The sequence below is a fragment of the Saccopteryx bilineata genome, chromosome 1 (genome assembly GCF_036850765.1).
Source record: "Saccopteryx bilineata isolate mSacBil1 chromosome 1, mSacBil1_pri_phased_curated, whole genome shotgun sequence".
NCBI lineage: Eukaryota > Metazoa > Chordata > Mammalia > Chiroptera > Emballonuridae > Saccopteryx > Saccopteryx bilineata.
In genome coordinates this window covers 398,539,904-398,559,356 of record NC_089490.1, presented here as the reverse complement: position 1 = coordinate 398,559,356, position 19,453 = coordinate 398,539,904, and the positions used below count along the sequence as shown (strand labels likewise).

Sequence of the window (19,453 nt, the reverse complement as noted above, 5' to 3'; positions counted from 1 at the left end):
GAGTATAAAACAACACTGGCCTTGAACGCTGGGCGCGGCTGGCCGAGTGAGTGAACACGAGGTGAGGAGGCAGAGGCCTTGGAGCGTGTCCAGTGGGTGCCTCCCGGCGGCGGCGGCAGGGTGAGTAGAAGGCATCTGGCACGGCAGTCCCCGAGGCTGAAGCAAGCGGTCCCCGAGGCTGGAGCAAGCGGTCCCCGAGGCTGGAGCAGGCGGTCCCCGAGGCTGGAGCAGGCGGTCCCCGAGGCTGGAGCAGGCGGTCCCTGTTGCTAGGGCAGGAAGCTCTGCGAGGCTCTCATTAGCCAGTCACAGGAGGAGAGGTCGGGTGACCTCACGCTGGTCGGGACTCTGGGCCTTTAAATCCGATCCCTTTTCTGCTGCGGCCGGGCTGCCTCCCAAGTCTGCGAGGTGGTTGGAGCGGTTCTTTCCCGGACGTAAGAAAGGTGAGATGTTGGGGGTGTATGTGTGTGGGGGCTCTCCCGGTCCCCGGGGCTGTGTGGGAGATGGAGAAGTTGGGTGAGGCGGGAGCAAACAAGTTTGGGAGCAGCCGCCGCCTCCTAGCACCGTGGGCCCGATGCGGGCGGCTCAGCTGACTGTCCCCGCGCGGCGCGCCGGGCTGGCGACTCTGACGGCGCTCCCCGCGGCTGCGTCCTCGCCTCTCAGGTTTCTGGGGAACCTCCCCTGCCCTTTCCAGGAGTTCATCGGTTCCCAGCCAAGTGCAGGGCCGCCCGGGGGCAAGCGAAGGACTCCAAGGGAGGGGCCGGTGGTTCTGGGAGGGATCGGAGACCGACCGCGCACGGTCTCCCTGCCGAAGCCACCCTGCCCTGGGGTCCTGGGGACGTTGCTACCTGTTAATGACAGAAGGAATCCCTGGCCCCCCTACCTCAGGCATTTACGCAGCTGATAAAGCGGACTCCGACCTGAAATTGAGGGTCCACGGCAGGAAAGAAGATGCGGGCGCCCATCGTAAGTGTGGGGCGGGCGTGGGCCGGGGAGGGGGGTCGTGTTTTAGTGGTGACTGGTCCTGGAGCCAGAGTTACCACTAGAGAGAGAGAGAGAGAGAGAGAGAGAGCCCCCTTGAGGATGTGGGGACCACACCTTGATCCACCCTGAGCATCAGATGTCAGGTGTGGGGCCGCCGGCATCTGCTGGAGTTGTCTCAGGGTTTGAACTTGCGTGTTTAAAACCAGCTCGGGAGGAAGGCGGCCCCGCGGGAAGAGGGAGGCAGCGAGGGGGAGGGGCGCCTTCCTCTACAGAGGTCCTGGGCTGCCTGCACTGGCTCCCGGCCAGCCATTTACCAGCTTTCACTGCTCATTTTTCTAACCTGAATGTAGTTCAGAAATCATAACGGGGCTTGGGATATGCTTCTTTTCAACTTAGCACTCTGGCAGCAGAGAGGTTCAGAGTGCCGCTTGGAGGGAGACAGCCTGGGACCTGGAGCACTTGCCTGTGGGACTTCGATGGTTGTGAACCCATTGCGTTTCCCCGAGGGAGGATTAACACTTATAAAGTGCTCAGAACAGTGCTTTGCACACATATGAAGTGCTCAACTGTAACTCAATATTATTACTTTTTAAAAAAAAATATTTTATCCATTCATTTTAGAGAGAGGAGAGAGAGAGAGAGAGAGAGAGAGAGAGAGAGAAAGGGAGGGAAGAGCAGGAAGCATAAACCTCCACATGTGCCTTGACCAGGCAAGCCCAGGGTTTCGAACCAGCCACCTCAGCGTTCCAGGTCGTTGCTCCATCCACTGCGCCACCACAGGTCAGGCCTATTATTATTATTTCAATCCACATAAACAGCTTCACAAGTGCCGGCATCAGGGTGGACCTGGCATTTTTAATGCCTGGAATGGTCATTTTCAAATATCCCCCTCCTTCATCTGACAACATTATTTTCAGTAATAATAATAATGTTCAGAAAATAACGGTGAAAATTTTCTCTTATTGCACTTTATATATGAACTCATGCCAGTGGGCAGGGGTGGGGGAAGTAAATGTTATAGAGAAAAATAGAAAAATGTAATAGATTAATAGTTTTTAATTGCTTTAATGTATTTTGGGGGAAAAATTTCTTATATATAGTTTGGTCACAGAAATCAAGTAACATTACAGTTTCTGTTCGGGAACTTGAACTTCTGAAAAGTTGTCCATGACTTTGTCAAAGTTGATCTTGTTTAAATAGTAATAAAGAATTGATCATCTTTGCATATGAATATTCAGAATCCAGGAGAGCTAGATTGGTAAGTTCATCATTGCTCACAGCTGATCAAAGAACACTTTTTATTAATTTTAATTTCAAAAGCTTCTCTCATGTGAAACAACAGATATACATATCCATCGGGTAACTTTGTCAGAGATTCACTGAAAACCCCATTTCATTAAAAAAAAATTCTCAGAAATTGCAATACTGCCTATATCTTTATTTTGAAAAATCAGTTATGGTGGCTTTTAAATATCTCCACATTTGCAACCTTTTCACTAAAACATCTTCACTAGAAAATTCATCAGAAGTTTTTTATCTTATTTTGCAAAATTCTCCCACATTTTTCTTCTGTAAGAATCAGAGAAAATGGGAGAACGATCGTGACACCTGTTGAACCCATTGTTTTGGAATGAGAGCCTAGTTCTTGGTGAAAAGAATCCAGGGTTCTACTTTGGTTTCTTCTGGAGCTGGGAGAGCAGACCCTTTTGTCCTCTGTTTAAACACAGGAAAATGTAGGGCTACAGGAACTGGTGACACAGGTAATCCACATGAAGGTGACACAGACACTCCAACCAACCTGAGCTATTTGGAAAATTGCCGTTGGAACAGACCCGTGCAGCCGAGTGTGTGTGGGGGACTGTCTAACTGGATGCCCTCTGAATGAACTTCCATGTAGAAGACAAAGTATTTTTTAAAGGATAAGACATAAAAACAGGTTCTTTGAGGCTCACACATATATTATTATCTCTCAGAAACAGAACTAAAATCTGCAGAAATAGCTTTGGGAAAGGTGGTATTTTTTCACTGACTTTCTTTAAAATTGTCAGCATGTGGAGCTAATAAAACAGGAGACTGCCTTTTGGTGTGTCTTACTGTTGTTTTGAAATTGTTTACTAAAAAGTCACGCCTCTTTACACCCCGGGAGTATACCGCCACCTCCCCAGTCTGGGTGTGATGCTGCACCGCTGTTAGGGCTGGACAAAAGTTGGTTGTTACGGCAACCAGACTTCCTTGGGTCGACTCCAGGGCCCACATTTCTATGAGCCCTTTAACCAGCCCCTGCCGCCTCCTGGTTAGCGCCAGAGCTGGTGTCTCCATGTTACCCTCCTGTCCGTGTTCCAAATGTGCTTCGTGTGAGAGGGCCAGGGGCCTCTCTCTCCCCTCCTCCACCCGCTCCTCCTTAAATCTCTGTCTTGTTGAGCTGCGGCTGCTGGGGAAGTGAAGAGCCCAGTGTGAAACCGAAAGCGAGACACCACAGCATGCGGGAATTGGTGGGCCTGCTCTGACCTCTGACTTTCTAGACCTCCTCCTTGGCTTCTCTCTGGCCTTCTGTTTGTCAGATGTTCTGACAGATCTCTGTGGAGTCAGTTAAGGTGCAAAGAGGAGCAGGGAGAAGGGGACCCTTCTCAAAGACCCAACAGGAGTTCGTCCTCACGCAGGAGGGGCCACGGGCTGGGAGGGCCCGCGGCCCTCTGCTGAGAACGCTGTGTGCTAGGCTGGCTGCTCAGTCTGGCTGGCGGGCTGGGCATGAAAACTGACCGCTCCTTCCTTCCCGCGGTCTCATCCCAACAGGCTGCGCCTTGGAGGCTTCGGGGAAGCAGTGAGGAGGCGGAGATGTTGAAACTGTTTTGAGAATTGAGTAAGAGTTTGCCAGTGAACAGCCGAAAGCATTTCAGGTCTCGAGTGCAGTGACATAGAGGCAAAGCATGGCATGGGGTTGTCGTCGGATGTCAGGACCTTCATGTGAATTACTTGGTGTCATGGAAGGAACCTGGCCTTGGAGTCAGGCAGACCTGCAGTGGGATGCTGGTGGCACTACTTCTTGGAGAGCTCTGAGACCCTGGGCAGGTTACTGCCCATCCCTGAGCTGTTCTGGTCTGTAAAATACGGCTGCCCCAAGGATTCCAGATGTGTGAGGAGCCCCCGGTAGTGGCTGGTGGGGCGGTGGTAGTTTCCAGATGTCAGGTGCAGTCCCGATTCACGTGGGGTGGGGTTGGACACACAGACCAGGCCTGGCGGGGGGGGTGGGTGATGGATGATTTTGCCTCCTTTTTCCAGAATACCCATGACCTTTGGGCTGCTGGAGCTGGGCCCGGTGCCTGCTGGAACCAGCACGGTGCCTGCGCCAGCAGCTGACAAGGGGAAAGGTGATGTGCCAGCCCAGCCCCTTCTCCATCTTCTCTCTGGGCCTGAGGCCGGGGAGTCTGGGCAGCCAGGTCTCCTCCTCAGGCTCCCTGCACCCACCCAGCCGGGGCACAGGGTCTCAACCCTCTCCTAAGTATAAGTGCTTTTCCAGCTTTTCCCTTGTTATTTATTTCTCACATAGACCCTGCCTTTTGGGTCCTTTAGCCGTATTTTACTAAAGAAGCCTAGAGAGGTTAATTGACTCCTGAAGGTCACACAGCAATATCGCAGAGAGGGGCTCCGTCGCGGTTGGACTGGGCTCCGCTTCAGGAAAGGCGGCCTCGGGTGGACTGCCTCTGGGGTCCCAGCCTCTGGGGTCGACACCCCGCTCCTCACGGGATTCTGCTCTTCCTAAAATGTGGTTGTGGAAACTCCCGTCTCCCTGCTGGCGAGTCCCTTTTCAGCACTCAGCTGCAACTCCAGTCTTTTTTGAAAAAATTTTTTAAATCACAAGTTTCTAGACATTTTCCCCAGAGAGTCAGAAATGAAGGGGATGAACCTAGGGACTTCCACACTCACCGCAGCCAGGAGAGGAACCTGCTCCCAGGCTGGGTTTCTCCGCCTCCACAGGTGTGTCCTCTCATCCCAGAGTGTCCGTGACCTTTCCAAATCAAAACGAATAGAATACGTCCTCAGAAACACTGGCAGCCGAACGGCCGTGTATAGAACGCATCCTATGTGCCGGGTGGTGTTTCCTGGGTGTTTTGTAGGTATGAACCTGTTGGATCCTCACGATATCTCCATGAATTAGGTGCTAAATTGTCTCTGTTTTACAGATGAGGAAACTGAGGCTGGGAGTTGAGTAACTTGCCCCAGGCTATTCGGTTAGGAAGTAGCAGAGCCGGGATTTGAACCCAGCTGTCTGGCTCTGGAGTCCCAAAGCTGTAATCAGTCTGCTTTTCCTGCCAACTAAGTCCGTCTTGGTTTAAACCCAGAGCAGTTGTGCTCATGAGCCTACTTTTGGTATTTTTCTTATGCTTGAAATACTTTATTTTAAAAACAACATAGCAGACGCCTGACGATGGGGCTGGAAGGGGCGAGTGTGGGTGGACTGGAGTACTTCCTTAGTGGCCGCGAATTGAAAGCATTCTTTTTGTTATGTTTTAACCCTTGGGTTGGCAGTTCTTCTGAAAGTGCCCTCACTTTCCTGTGTCTCTGCTCCTTAGAACCCCCTGCCCCACCCCTGCTTACCTGTCTCCCTCTCTCCCCTTCAAGGTCACTTCCTCCCACAGTCCTCACGGCGGGAGAGTGTGAGGGTGGAGAGTGTAGGGTTTGGGTTAGAATTCTGTCTCTGTCACATAACCTCTCATCTTTTAAGACTTTGCAAAAAATCTCAAGTGCTGCCTTTTCTAGTGTCATCTCCAATGCCTCTCCTCTCATGCTCTCTCTCTCTCTCTCTTTCAAGTGAGAGGAGAGGAGATAGTGAGACAGACTCCTGCATGCGCTCTGATTGGGATCCACCTGTCAACTCTTCTCTGGGGCTGATGCTCAGACCATCTGAGCTATCCTCAGTGCCTGGGCCTACACTTGAACCAATTGAACCACTGGCTGCAGAAGGGGAAGAGAAAAGGAAGGGGGAGAGGGAGAGGGAGAGAAGCAGATGGTTGCTTCTCCTGTGTGCCCTGACTGGGAATCAAACCCGAGACATCCATAGGCCAGGCCGACGTTCTATCCACTGGCCAGGGCCTCATTCTTTCTTAGACCCCTTTCAGCCAGGCTTTTGCTCCCAATAGGAGCTGTTCTTATACAGGTTGCCAGGGACACTCATCCCAGACCAACTCCTGACCTCCTGACTCATGTGTTTAGCTGCCCTCCGAGCCTCTCCATTTGGCTACCTGGTGGGTATTTCAACCAGCCTGCCCACTCAGCCTCCCCTTGCTCTGGACAGAAACCTGGGAGGTCATTGTTGACTCCTTTTTCCATCACCCCCCACCTCATTCCACCAGCTCTTTCTACCTTTAAAGAAATCTAGACCCCATTCCAGCCCTGCCCGTTGCCCCTGTCCTCCACTCTCCCACTTTGCCCCTCCACTCAGCCACCCCCGCCTCTGGGCTGTCCCTCAAACACCTTCCTACCTGGGGCCACCGCTCAGGTTGTTTCCTGTGCCCGACTGTTCTAGAAATCCGCGGGGCCTATGCTCTGCCTTCCCTGACCCCTATTTAATATCACAACCCCCTGTCTCCCTCCCACAGCCTCCACCCCCTCGGCCCTGCTCTGCCTTTTCTCTTTCTTTTTGTTTTTATTTGGTTTCTCTTCTAATGCTCTAGAATGATTTACTTCTTTACTAAGGTATTTGAAGCCCTTTTGGTCTCTCTTCCTGACAGTGAACCAAAGCTCCGCGCAGGCAGGGGTCTTCGCTTCATAGACACAGCCCCGTGCCGGGGTTGCTGCCGGCCACCAGCTCTGTGAGCGGCTGTTGAGGGAATGAGCAGATGACTCTCCCAGGTAGAAGCAGGGCTCCCCAAGGCGAACAAGGGGTGTTGCTGGGCACTGACACCTGTTCCCCGAGGTAGGTGCAGTGCGTTTGGGGGTCTGCACGTACACTAGCTACCCCCTCTGTGTAACTTGTATGCAGGCTCGAGTCTGCCGGGGATCAAGGCGGCAGGCTGGGGGGTCGGGAACCAGGGTCTTCCAGGGCACGGAGTTGCAGCACGTGATGTGCCTGTTTTATTGCTGTTGTCAGTGTCCTGGACTCCCTCGGCGCTTTACCCCTGCCTCTCGGAATGCTCAGCACTTACACTGAAAAGAAGAGTTTAAAGGTGCTACACAGGTGGAATGAACTGGTGGACCTATTTGAGATAAAGCAAATACTGTAACGTAACAATGGAATCTAGGTGGTGGGTATACGGACAGCAGTCGCTTAAAAAGGCTTTCAATTTTGGGCGTTTGAAAAATCAAACTGTATGTTTAAAAACTTTTCATAGTAAATGTTGGGAAACATGCTGTGAACTTCAAAGTGCTCATTGCAGAAAAGCTGGAAAATACAGAAAAATAGAAGGAAGCAAAATAACCACAATCCTACCTTCGCCCCAGCGCCTGGTCCCTCTTCCTAGGCTTTTTGCTGTGTGTATTTATTTTGCTACATAATGCTAATCACATGGATTACCCTCAGATTGAACATGCTGATCTTTTTTAAGTCCTCAGTTTCTTCTGATTCGAAAACAAATGTATGTGTATTTAAACATTTTGGAAAACTAGAAAAGAATAAAATAAATTAATACCCCAAATTCTACCAACTAGTAATAAACACTTTATGTTTTGTTGTATTTACCATTTTTCTTTTATGTGTTTGTTTTCCTTTTTATTTTTTTAATCTTTTTATTTATTTATTTATTTATTTTTTACAGAGACAGAGCGAGAGTCAGAGAGAGGGATAGATAGGGACAGACAGAGAGGAACGCAGAAAGATGAGAAGCATCAATCAGTTTTTCGTTGTGGCACTTTATTCGTTCATTGATTGCTTTCTCATATGTGCCTTGACCATGGGGCTACAGCAGACCGAGTAACCCCTTGCTCAAGCGAGCAACCTTGGGTCCAAGCTGGTGAGCTTTGCTCAAACTAGATGAGCCTGCACTCAAGCTGGCGACCTCGGGGTCTCGTACCTGGGTCCTCCGCATCCCAGTCCGACGCTCTATCCACTGCGCCACAGCCTGGTCAGGCCCTTTTAATTTTTTAAAAAAGATTTTATTTATCAATTTTAGAGAGAGGAGAGAGAGAGAGAGAGAAGGGGGAAGGAGCAAGAAGCATCAAATCAACTTGTAGTACAGTAGTTGCTTCTCGTATGTGCCTTGACTGGGCAAGCCGAGGGTTTCGAACCAGTGACGTCAGCATTCCAGGTCGACACACACATTAACCACTGCACCACAACAGGTCAGGCTGTTTTCCTTTTTTAAAAAAAATTTATTGATTGATTTGAAAGAGAGAGACAGAGACATCGATCTATTCTTGTATGTGCCCTGACTGGGGATCGAACCTGCAACCTTTGCACTTCAGAACGATGCTCTAATTAACTGAGCTATCTGGCAAGGGCTGTTTGTTTTACTTTTTAAACAAAAATTTAAAATATGTTGTTTTGTATAAAAGCTTTTTTATTATCATTATATTATGGACATTTCTTGTTAGTAAGTATTCTTTTAAAATGTAACTCCTAAAACATAACTTTGTGGTATCCTACGATACAAGTATGGCAAGTTTTGATTCATCTCTTAACGATACAAGTATGGCAAGTTTTGATTCATCTCTTAACGTAGAATATTTAGGTATCCAATATTTTGCCATTAGATAGGACTCTGTGAGGGAAAACCTTTGGGGGCATTTCAGATTACTTCCTTCAGATCTGGTCTATAAACAGAAATTGGGTCAAGAAGAATGAATATGTTTTAGGTTAGTAAGACAAATTGCCGTATTGCCCTTCGGAAAAGTTGAACTTTGATCTATATTCCCATCAGCAGTGAATGAGAGTGCCTGTTTACCTGCATCTTTTCCTGTATTTAGTATTTGGGTTTTTTTTGTTTTTTTTTTATCACAATTTTTAAATTTTTATTTTATTTATTCATTTTAGAGAGGAGAGAGAGAGGGAGAGAGAGACAGAGAGAGGGGGAGAGAGAGAGAGAGAGAGAGAGAGAGAGAGACAGGGGGGAGGAGCTGGAAGCATCAACTCCCATATGTCTAGTATTTGTGTTTTAATCCCCCCCAAACTAGTTTTTAATTTGTATTTCTTTCATTACTAGCAAGGTAGAATATGTTTTCTTGTGTTACTAGTAATATATATTGCGCCTTTTATTATTATTTTAAAGAAATATTTTTATTTATTCATGTTTTAGAGAGGAGAGAGAGAGAGAGAGAGAGAGAGAGAGAGAGAGAGAAAGCGGGCTGGGGGGGGGACGACACAGAAAGCATCAATCTCCACATGTGCCTTGACCAGGCAAGCCCTGGGTTTTCGAACTGGCGACCTCAGCGTTTCAGGTCAACACCTCTATCCACTGCGCCACCACAGGTCAGGCGCTCCTTTTAAAATTATCATGCCCTGTCTAGTTTTTTGTGTGTGTGTTGAAATCTTTTTTTTTTCATTGATTTATAAAGATGCTTTATATATGAAAGACACTGACTGCTTTTCTGTTGTTTTCTCCAGTTGGTCAGGATTGTTTGTTTGTGGTATTTTTTTCATGCAATTTGTGTTTTGGTCTGGCTCTTTTGGTTATAAGAAACGAGCAACTGCTTAACGCTAGTTCAAGTAAAGAAGGTTTAGTGTAAGGACACATGTGGAAAGGTAAGGGGGTTCTGTGAAAATCCAAGAACAGGAGCTATAATGAGGCCAGGCCAGCCAGGGCCGGTTGCTGGGAGGCAGGTTAGGATCAAGGTGGGCTCAGACATCTCAGTGCCAGGAGTTTGTTCATCTCCACTCCAGTGCTTGGCCGTCTACCATTGACGTGACTCAGCTAGATTTCTTGTTTTGTTTTTCAAAAACAAGTTTTAAAAATTTAGAGAGGAGAGAGAGAGAGAGAAAGGGGGGAGGAGCAGGAAGCATCAACTCCCATATGAGCCTTGACCAGGCAGACTCAGCTAGATTTCTTGATATGCTTGCTCCCTTCTCTCCTGATCTCAGTTTTAGCCCCTACTGCCAAAGACCTATTATTTTTCATTTCTTGGTTCAAATTTTTGAGAGGGGTTGGGATTTGATAGTTCAGCTCCGCGTCTCATGGTGGACCACAGGATGCTGACCTGCTCGGGGCCCAGGCCACGTTCTAGTCCTGAGGTGGTCACATCACATGGTATAAAATACAGCTGCCTGGGCACCTGGGATTATGGGGGATAATTATCCCTTAAAAGGTATATGGCCCTAACCTGTGGTGGCGCAGTAGATAAAGTGTCCACTTGGAACTCTGAGGTCGCTGGTTCAAAACCCTGGGCTTGCCTGGTCAGGGCACATATGGGAGTTGAGGCTTCCTGCTCCTCCCCCCTTCTCTCTCTCTCTGTTTGTCTCTCCTCTCTAAATGAAAAATAAATTTTAAAAAAAGTGAAATATGAACATAACAGGCAATAACAGAAACTTTCAATAATAAGAACTTTAACATTTAAAAAGTTATAAAACCTTTTAATTCTTTACTTTATGTTTTTTTCTTTGGCCTTTATCCTTAAGAGTTTCTTTCCCTATTCCAAGACCTAATACACATTCACCTATATTATTTTTAAGAGTATTTTGTGGTTTTATGTTGCATTTAAGTGTTGCTTATTTTTTAAGCGTCATTAACATGGTCACAGCTATAGGTTTCAGATGGAAGACGGTTTCAAGGTGACAGATAATGTCCACCTTTTCCCATTAAAAAAACTGCAAGTTCTTTAACATGAAGGATTTTTGCACATCTAAAAATCTTAAAAATTTTTTCTTATGGAAGTAATTCATATTGGTTAGAAAAACCCCACACTCAATTAAATCATATAATATAAAATGCAGAAGTCCCTTGTTCCAACCCCCACAGTATATAATATACAACAGTTTGGTGTATGTTCCTCAGACCATATATAGTTTATAATACATTTTGCTTTATAAATGTATAAAAATGTATTTTAATCAATAACAGAGATAATAATGTTTCTCAACATTTTTTGATGATTTCCGTGTGTGTGCTCATGTAAATCCACCTTGTTCTGGCTAATGGCTATGTATCTACATGTGGATGGAGAATAACTTATTTCATTGGTTTTTATTAATGGTTGTTTAGGTTGTTTTTCCAGTATGAATTGGGGGGGGCTAGAAATGACTCCTTAATTTGCTTGCTGAGGAAAATGTCTGACACACAGCTCTTTGTGTCTCTGCTATTGTGGGGAAGACAAAGACTTTTTGTTCTGAAATCCCGTGGGGGCGCAGTCAGCTTTGCCATTGTTATCGCCCTTGTCCCCGGAGAGAGCCTGATGACTGGGCGGCCTGGGGACCCTCAGCCCCACCCTGGAGAGGCAGCTGTCCTCCTGGTTTTTCCTGCTAGTCCCCACTGTTCCTGGGGGAAGAACCACCCCACCCAACAACGTAGCACAGCTGATTCCAGTTCCTGATTCCCAGGACTGGAGATGATGCTAAGGGAGGGAGGCATCCCTGCTGATCCCCTTGTAATAGGAGTCGGGCAGTGAGGATTTGAGGTCTTGCAGGCCACGTGGTCTGGATCGTGAGGACTCAACTCTGCTGTTGCAGAGACCAGCTATGGACAAATCTAAGTGCCTGGGTGTGGCCGTGCACCTGTACCAGTAAAATTCCACGGACATAGACGTTTGAATTTCATATGTCCCCAAATAGTATTCTTTTCACTTTTCCTACAACCACTGAAGAGGTGTAAAAAACCATTCTTAAGCTCGCATGCAAAAATAAGCAGAGGCCCCATTTGGCCGGTGGCTGATAGTACTTGTACTTCTAATTTTGTAACAGGCGGCTGGGTTGGCTTGTGTATATATATCATTACGTCACTGTTCCTAGTTAGCCTGTAGTGCTGGAAGGTGAATTACATCCTTGGCTCGTGGCACCCTGTCTGCACTGCAAGGCCCCCTTCTCTTATGGGTTGTTTTTTTTCCTTCCTTTTATCATGATTCCTTGCTCCATCTTCCCGATGGCCAGCACCCTAGTGTGTTTAATGTGTGGTTCTTTAGTTTGTGTGATTCTTTTCTTGTTGTAGCATTTTAAAACGTATTTTTTCAGGGACGGTTCTCCTAAGGCGTGTACTGCTGGGCTCTGGGCGGACATCTTTAATTTACGGAAGTGGTGTTGTGTTGCAGGCTTCCTTCTCACTTTCCCACTCAGCATTGCGGAGAAGGCTATCCTCGTTGCCATGTGAACATCGAGCCCTTGCTTCTAACTAGTGCACAGGGCTCGTGGGCAAGGCCACCACCTTTTACCTCATTAAAAAAAAAGTTCTATTGAGTGGTATCATGTTTTGAGCTTCTGTGTATTTAGAAACATTTCTGTTCTTACAAGGGACAGGCAATTTGAGTATTAAAAAAAAAATCATGCTGGTTCGAAACCCTGGGCTTGCCTGGTCAAGGCACAAATGGGAGTTGATGCTTCCAGCTCCTCCCCCTTCTCTCTCTCTTCCTTTCTAAAAATTAATAAATAAAATTAAAAAAAATTAAAAAAAATAAAAATCACAACTTCTTTTTTTTCAAACTGTAGATATCCACTTTAAAATATTTAAAATTTTAATTTTTTAAAATTAGTGTTATTAAAAAGTTAATAATAGTAATTAATTAATTAGTTCATAAAAACACTAATTAAAAAAAATAAATATCCCTAATTTCCCCCTTTTAGTGTTTGGTTTTATGAGGTTTTTTTTTTTTTTTTTTTTAGAGACAGAGAGTCAGAGAGAGGGATAGATAGAGACAGACAGACAGGAACAAAGAAAGATGAGAAGCATCAATCATCAGTTTTTTGTTGTGACACCTTAGTTGTTCATTGATTGCTTTCTCATATGTGCCTTGACTGCGGGGCTGCAGCAGACCGAGTAACCCCTTGCTTAAGCCCGTGACCTTGGGTCCAAGCTGGTGAGCTTTGCTCAAACCAGATGAGCCCGCACTCAAGCTGGCGACTTCAGGGTCTTAAACCTGGGTCCTCCGCATCCCAGTCCGATGCTCTATCCACTGCGCCACCACCTGGTCAGGCTGGTTTTATGAGTTTTGATAAACACATACAATTGCATAATTAGCACCACCATCAAGATACAGAAGATGAGCCAACTGGCCCTGGCTGGTTGGCTCAGCGGTAGACGGCCTGGTGTGTGGAAATCCCAGGTTTAATTCCTGGTCAGGGCACACAGGAGAAGCAACCATCTGCTTCTCTACACCTCCTCCTTTTAACTCTCTCTCCTCTCTCGCTCTTCCCCTCCCACAGCCATGGCTCAAAAATGGTTTGAGCAAGTTGGCCCCGGGCACTGAGGATGGCTCCATAGTCTCTAAAACAGCTCGGTTGCAGAGCAATGAAACGGTGGCCCCAGATGGGCAGAGCACCTCCCTGGTAGGGGGCTTGCTGGGTGGATCCCGGTTGAGGCGCATGCAGGAGTCTGTTTCTACCTCCCTGCTTCTCACTCAAGCCCTGTCGTTTTCAGCCCCTCTCCTCGCTCCTAGCCCATGGCAGTCATGGACTACTTTTCTGCCCTTAGCGAGGCCTAGTTCGAATGACACACAAGGGGAATCATATGTTGCTTCCGGGGTATGGTTTCTTCTACAAATGCATCATGCGTTCGCCACCCTGTTACCTTTGGTGTTCAGTGTTACAAAGTCTGAGTTTCTTTGTAGATATTTTGGTCATTGTGATGAGATTTTTTTTTCTATTGTAGGTCTTCTGTCATTGATGTTTGGTTGGCACACAGTGAGCTCCTTAGGTCTGTGTCCCCATGGCTGTTTTAATACTTGATTCCAAATTACTGATGTTCAAATTGTCTTCTCTTCCAATTGGTGGCCTTCCTGAAGGCTGGGACCTTGTCTTTATGTCCCTGCTTATTCATGGAGATCCTCAGTTAAATTCATATTTGAGGATCCTTGAAGGTTCCCTAACTCTCACCAAACAATATATTTTTTTCTTCTAATCTGGAAAACAATTGGGATTCATTACTTGTGATCACTATCTATTGTTTGAAAATAAGTTCTCAGTAAGGTTTGAGGGCCTTCTTTCTGAAAGGTGAATAAATTATAATTAATTAAATAATAAATAAAATATAATTAATAAATTATAAGAGAAGTATCTGTAAAATTCCCAAGAAAAGATTTTTTTCTGCCATATATAATGCTTGTTTGCAGTTTTTATGTTGCTACAAATAGAAATGCGCTGCCATTGACTTACTTCATAGGCATTGTAGAGTTGTAATTGGCTATTTCTACTGCCCATCATTTTTATCCCAAGGGTGACTCCTTCTCCCCTCCTCATCTTAGATGGAATCTCTTAGGCCCACAGAGCATGGCACGGGATGTGGGCAAACCCCCTACCAACCTCTTCACTGCGCTGTATTCTAAAGAGACGGCTTCCTGGACCATTGAAAGAATTTAAGGTTGGCCTGGATCAGAGAGGCTCTTACCTCTGATCCTGGTCCGAGTCGAAATGTCCTCACCGCTAATACTTAGTACACTGGCTATTATTGTCACCGCAATAATTGTGAAGGAAAGTGATCTGGAACTTCTCCAGGCTTTTCTCAAGCTCCCCCCCAGGCTTCCCTAACAGGGCGGGGCTCCCTACCTTCCCCTGCACACACATGCACACTCTCGCTCCCACACGGAGTGAGATATAGCGATATAGCGATATAATAAGAAATATGTACATATTTGGTCCTTAGCTTCAGTTCTTGGCACAGAATTCCTAAAACTCTGGTAATTTCCAGAGTGATTGGGTCAGAATAGGTTTTTTTAAAATTTATTTTTATTTTTTTAAAGATTTTATTTTATGGACTTGAGAGAGAGCTTGTAGTAGTTGCTTCTCATACGTGTCTTGACCGGGCAAGCCTGGGGTTTTGAACCAGCAACATCAGCATTCCAAGTCGACACTTTATCCACTGCCCCACCACTGGCCAGGCAGAAAATAGTCCCCCACCAATAAGAAGCTCTTTTCCACCATTACTTGACTTTATGCTAATGAGGTAACAAGGGTCCAGAGCTAGAGGAACCAACCCTGTGTTTAGAGGTCTGGAGATTGAGTGAATCACTAAAGGCCAATGATTTAATCAACTGTGCCTACATATTGTAGCCTCCATAAAAAACCCCGATCTAAGGGATCGGTGACCACGTGGAGGTGTGGGAGAGGATGGGGAACCTGTGCCCCTTTCCACGTACCTCGCCCTATGCCTCTCTTCCATCTGGCTGCCTCTGAGTTGTATACTTTTGTTACAACCTGGTGACCTACTAGCAAACTCTTTTCCTGAGTTCTGTGAGCCACTCTAGCAAACACTGAACCCGAGGACAGGTTGTGGGAGCTTCCAATTTACGGCTGTTCGGTGGGAAGCACATGCAGGCCTGTGACTGGCAGCTGAATTGCTGAGGACAGTGTTGTGGGACTGAGCCTTTGATTTGTGGGGTCTGTGCAACTCTGGGTGGTTACTGCTCACTGAAGACTTAATTTCTTTGTGGAAAACCCACGTATGTTGGTGTGGGTACAGCACAGTGAAGAAGAGTTTTTCTTCGTGTGCGCGCTCACTCTCTCTCTCTCTCTCTCTCTCTCTCTTATCATCAGGGTGAGCAACTAGGAGGACACTCCTGCCAGAGACTGATCCACACCAGGCTTGTCCAGCCCCAAGGCCAGGCTGGGGAGTGCCTGTGGGACACGCTTCTGATTTGACCGCTTCTGGCGGGGACCCAGCCTTTGCCCGCGGGTGCCACGGCCTCACTCTACCACCTCTGACAGCCCTGTTCTTGGTTTTGCAGCCGGAGCCCAATCCTGGAGACCTGATTGAGATTTTTCGCCCCTTCTACAGACACTGGGCCATCTATGTGGGTGATGGATACGTGGTCCACCTGGCCCCCCCAAGTAAGGATGCCCAGGACCTCTGCTGTGTTGGAACTGGGAGGAGGGGAAAGGGGGTGCTGTGGGCAAAGGTGACTCTGATGTTCTCTTCGCTCTATGACTGGCACTTGGTTCCTGAGTGCCATAAGAAGGCAGTTTAATGTGGGGTAATGGTTTTCAAACTCTGCTCCTTGGCACCAAGGGGCTCTGTAGATGGGCTGAGGGGAGCTTCCAAGGGGCAGCTCTGACTTTGTTTTTGTTTTTTTTTTTTTGTATTTTTCTGAAGCTGGAAATGGGGAGAGACAGTCAGACAGACTCCCGCATGCGCCCGACCGGGATCCACCCGGCACGCCCACCAGGCGAGATGCTCTGCCCACCAGGGGTGATGCTCTGCCCCTCCGGGGCGTCGCTCTGCCGCGACCAGAGCCCAGAGCTACTCTAGCGCCTGGGGCAGAGGCCAAGGAGCCATCCCCAGTGCCCGGGTCATCTTTGCTCCAATGGAGCCTTGGCTGTGGGAGGGGAAGAGGGAGACAGAGAGGAAGGAGGAGGGGGGTGGAGAAGCAAATGGGTGCTTCTCCTATGTGCCCTGGCCGGGAATCAAACCCAGGTCCCCCGCATGCCAGGCCGGCGCTCTACCGCTGAGCCAACCGGCCAGGGCTGACTTTATGGTTTTATATTTAAATGTAAAACTCCCTGAGAGAGCACGGGTTTCGGGGTAGCAGACCAGTCTAGGAATCCAGTTTCTCCTCCCCAGCCTTGCTTTCCTTATCTATAAATGAGGCTAAGAATACTGAGCTTGGAGAACCATTGAGAAGATTCCCCACCCCTTTGCTTAAACTTGTTCCTCAACCTGAGGTTTATCATAAATAAGTGCACAATATAGTAAGACGTTTGGTCCATGAATTAAAAAAACTATCTATCCAGGGCCCCGGCTGGTTGGCTCAGTGGATAGAGCATAGGCCTGGTGTACGGACATCCTAGGTTCGATCCCTGATCACGGCATACATGCGAAGTGACCATCTGCTTCTCTTCCCCTCCCTCTCCCTGTTCTCTCTCTCTTCCTCTTCTGCAGCCAGTGGCTCGGTTGGTCTGAGTGTTGGCCCCAGGCACTGAGGATAGCTCGGTTGATTCGAGCATTGGCCCCACACTGGGGTTGCTGGATGGATCCCGGTCGGGGTGCATGCATGAATCTGTCTCACTATCTCCTCTCCTCTTACTTAAAAAACACACAAAAACAAACAAAAAAATCCCTACCCATCCTAGAACATTCTGCACCCGCATGCCTCTTCAGTGTCCGCTCGCCATCCCTGGAGGCAGCCGCTGTCCTGGCTTCTCTTGCCATAGATTAGTTTTGCCTGTTCTGGAACTACACGTAGGAGCAATTGCTTTTTTCATGAGTCCCGTGAGAGTCACCGTGCTGTGAGTAGCAATAGCGCAGACATTTTCACGGCCGTGTGTTTTCCACTACGTGAGTATACCTCAGTTTGTTGTCCATTCTTCTGTGGGTGGACACCCGATTGGCTCCAGGTGTGCACTGCTCTGGGTGCAGCTGCCGTGGGCATCTGTGGACAGGCAGGTTCGCCTGGTACTTGTAGAGGAATTGGAAGTAACCAGAGCAGATGTCACCTTCCTCACCCCTGAGCAATCAAACCACCAATACCCGCACCCACACAATCTGCCTTTCCTTCTGTTAAAAGTGCAACAAGTGTCCCTGCCCTTATTTAAAAAAGCCAGCTCCTGTGTGTGGGTCTGGGACCCCCTCCTCTTATTATTATAAACTCTTTGCTTTTCAAATTTCCCACCTTCTCTGTGTTGTCATCCTTTCCCTGTTGCCATGGAAACCAGTGTAAGCTCTCCTGTTGATAGAACCAACGCCCCTCCGGGTCACATCCCCTGTCTTCAGCTTCCCATTGAGCCGATCTCGTGTCTGCTGTGGACACTGCTGGCCCCTCACTCCCCTTTCTCTCTGGTCCCCCCACGAGGCTTCCCTTTTCAGAGCACGTATCAATGCTACAAAAGACCTTCTGCATCTTGACAAAGGAGCTGGGAGGAGGGGGTGGGGGAGGGGCTGTGGCCAAAGGTGACCCCAATGTTCTCTTCGCTCCCTGACTGGCCCTTGGTCCCTGAGTGCTGTGAGAAGGCAGTTCAATGTGGGGCAATGAGCTTGAACAGTGAACTTGACCTCCATCTGCTCTCCACCTGGCACCTGCCTTTCCTCGTCTCCCTCTGGACCCTTCCTTCTCCGTCTCCCGTGTGGGCTCCTCCTCTTCTCCTACATCCCTAATCCTTACTCTCCGCAGAGTAAGTCTTGCACACGCCGTGCTCTATCCTTGCCGAGGTCTTTGCTCTTGCTTGTCCTTCGGCTCGTGGTGCTTTTCCCTGGACCCGAGCACAGCCACCTCCTCTCCCTCATTCCAGTCTCCACTCAAATGCCCGTTCCCTCCCCGGTCCGAGCTAGCGCAGCCTCCTGAGCCATCCTCTCCCGCCTTACCCCACTTAACCTCAACCTCGTCTGCAGCATTTTCAGTAGCTGAAAGTATCTTATTTCGTCTGTGTGCTGGTAGTCAGTGTCCTCTCACTGGAATGTGAGCTACTTGGGGGCAGGTGGGCTGTCTAGTTTGGGCCACTATCTCTAGCACCTTGGACAAGGCCTGGCACATCGCAGGGCCTTGGTGTGGATTACCCACTGCACTGAGCAGGTGAAACTCGTGGGCGGGAGGCAGGGGAAGGCACAGCAGGGATCTGGGTGGACCCGTGTGCCATGGACTACCAGGTGAGTGAAGCTTCTAAAAGGGAAAAGACGCTTCTACATGTGTCTTCTCATTCTGGTTTCCCAGGAATCTTGCAAGATAGGGCAGGACTGACCTCAGGCTGCTGAGAAAATGGTAGAAATTAGAAGTGGAGGGAAGCCTAGAGAACAACCTAAGAATAATGATGGCTAGCACTCTCTGGGCACTCTCCTTGTGCCAGGTACTGGTAAGGGCACCTTGTGTGCCAGCTGCTTTAATCCTTGCAGCAGCCTGCGCAGTGTGGTGGGGACAGGCAGGGGTATTGCCCAAGGTCACATAGCAGGTAAGTGTCGGGAAGGTGGGGCTTGAACCCTGGCAGTCTGACTCTCGATTCTGTGCCTTTAACCATGATATGCCTTAAATACTGCCCAGTCTGATGCTTCCCATACTTCAGTCATCATCATTTTTTTTGCCATATCCACATGGTTGTCTATGATTGTCTAATTTGTATTTTCTTTACTTTTTTTTTTTTTGTATTTTTCTGAAGTTGGAAACGGGGAGGCAGTCAGACAGACTCCCGCATGCACCCAGGATCCACCTGGCACGCCCACCAGGGGGTGATGCTCTGCTCATCTGGGGCGTCGCTCTGTTGCAACCAGAGCCATTCCAGTGCCTGAGGCAGAGGCCACAGAGCCATCCTCAGCGCCTGGGCCAACTTTGCTCCAATGGAGCCTTGGCTGTGGGAAGGGAAGAGAGAGACAGAGAGGAAGGGGAGGGGGAGGGGTGGAGAAACAAATGGGCGCTTCTCCTGTGTGCCCTGGCCGGGAATTGAACCCAGGACTCCTGCACGCCAGGCCGATGCTCTACCACTGGG

General features: G+C 48.2%; 1 protein-coding gene across 1 annotated transcript in view; it reads left to right on the top strand.

Annotated features, from left to right (window-relative positions):
* The first annotated feature begins 224 nt into the window (after window positions 1–224).
* LOC136318847 (phospholipase A and acyltransferase 3) overlaps window positions 225–19,453 on the top strand; it is a 28,548-nt gene continuing 9,319 nt past the window's right edge. Inside the window, exons 1-3 of the mRNA XM_066251820.1 lie at window positions 225–440; window positions 886–963; window positions 15,772–15,874. Of these exons, the coding sequence (XP_066107917.1) occupies window positions 949–963; window positions 15,772–15,874 (118 nt within the window). The 5' untranslated portion in view covers window positions 225–440; window positions 886–948. The remainder of the gene's footprint in view (window positions 441–885; window positions 964–15,771; window positions 15,875–19,453) is intronic.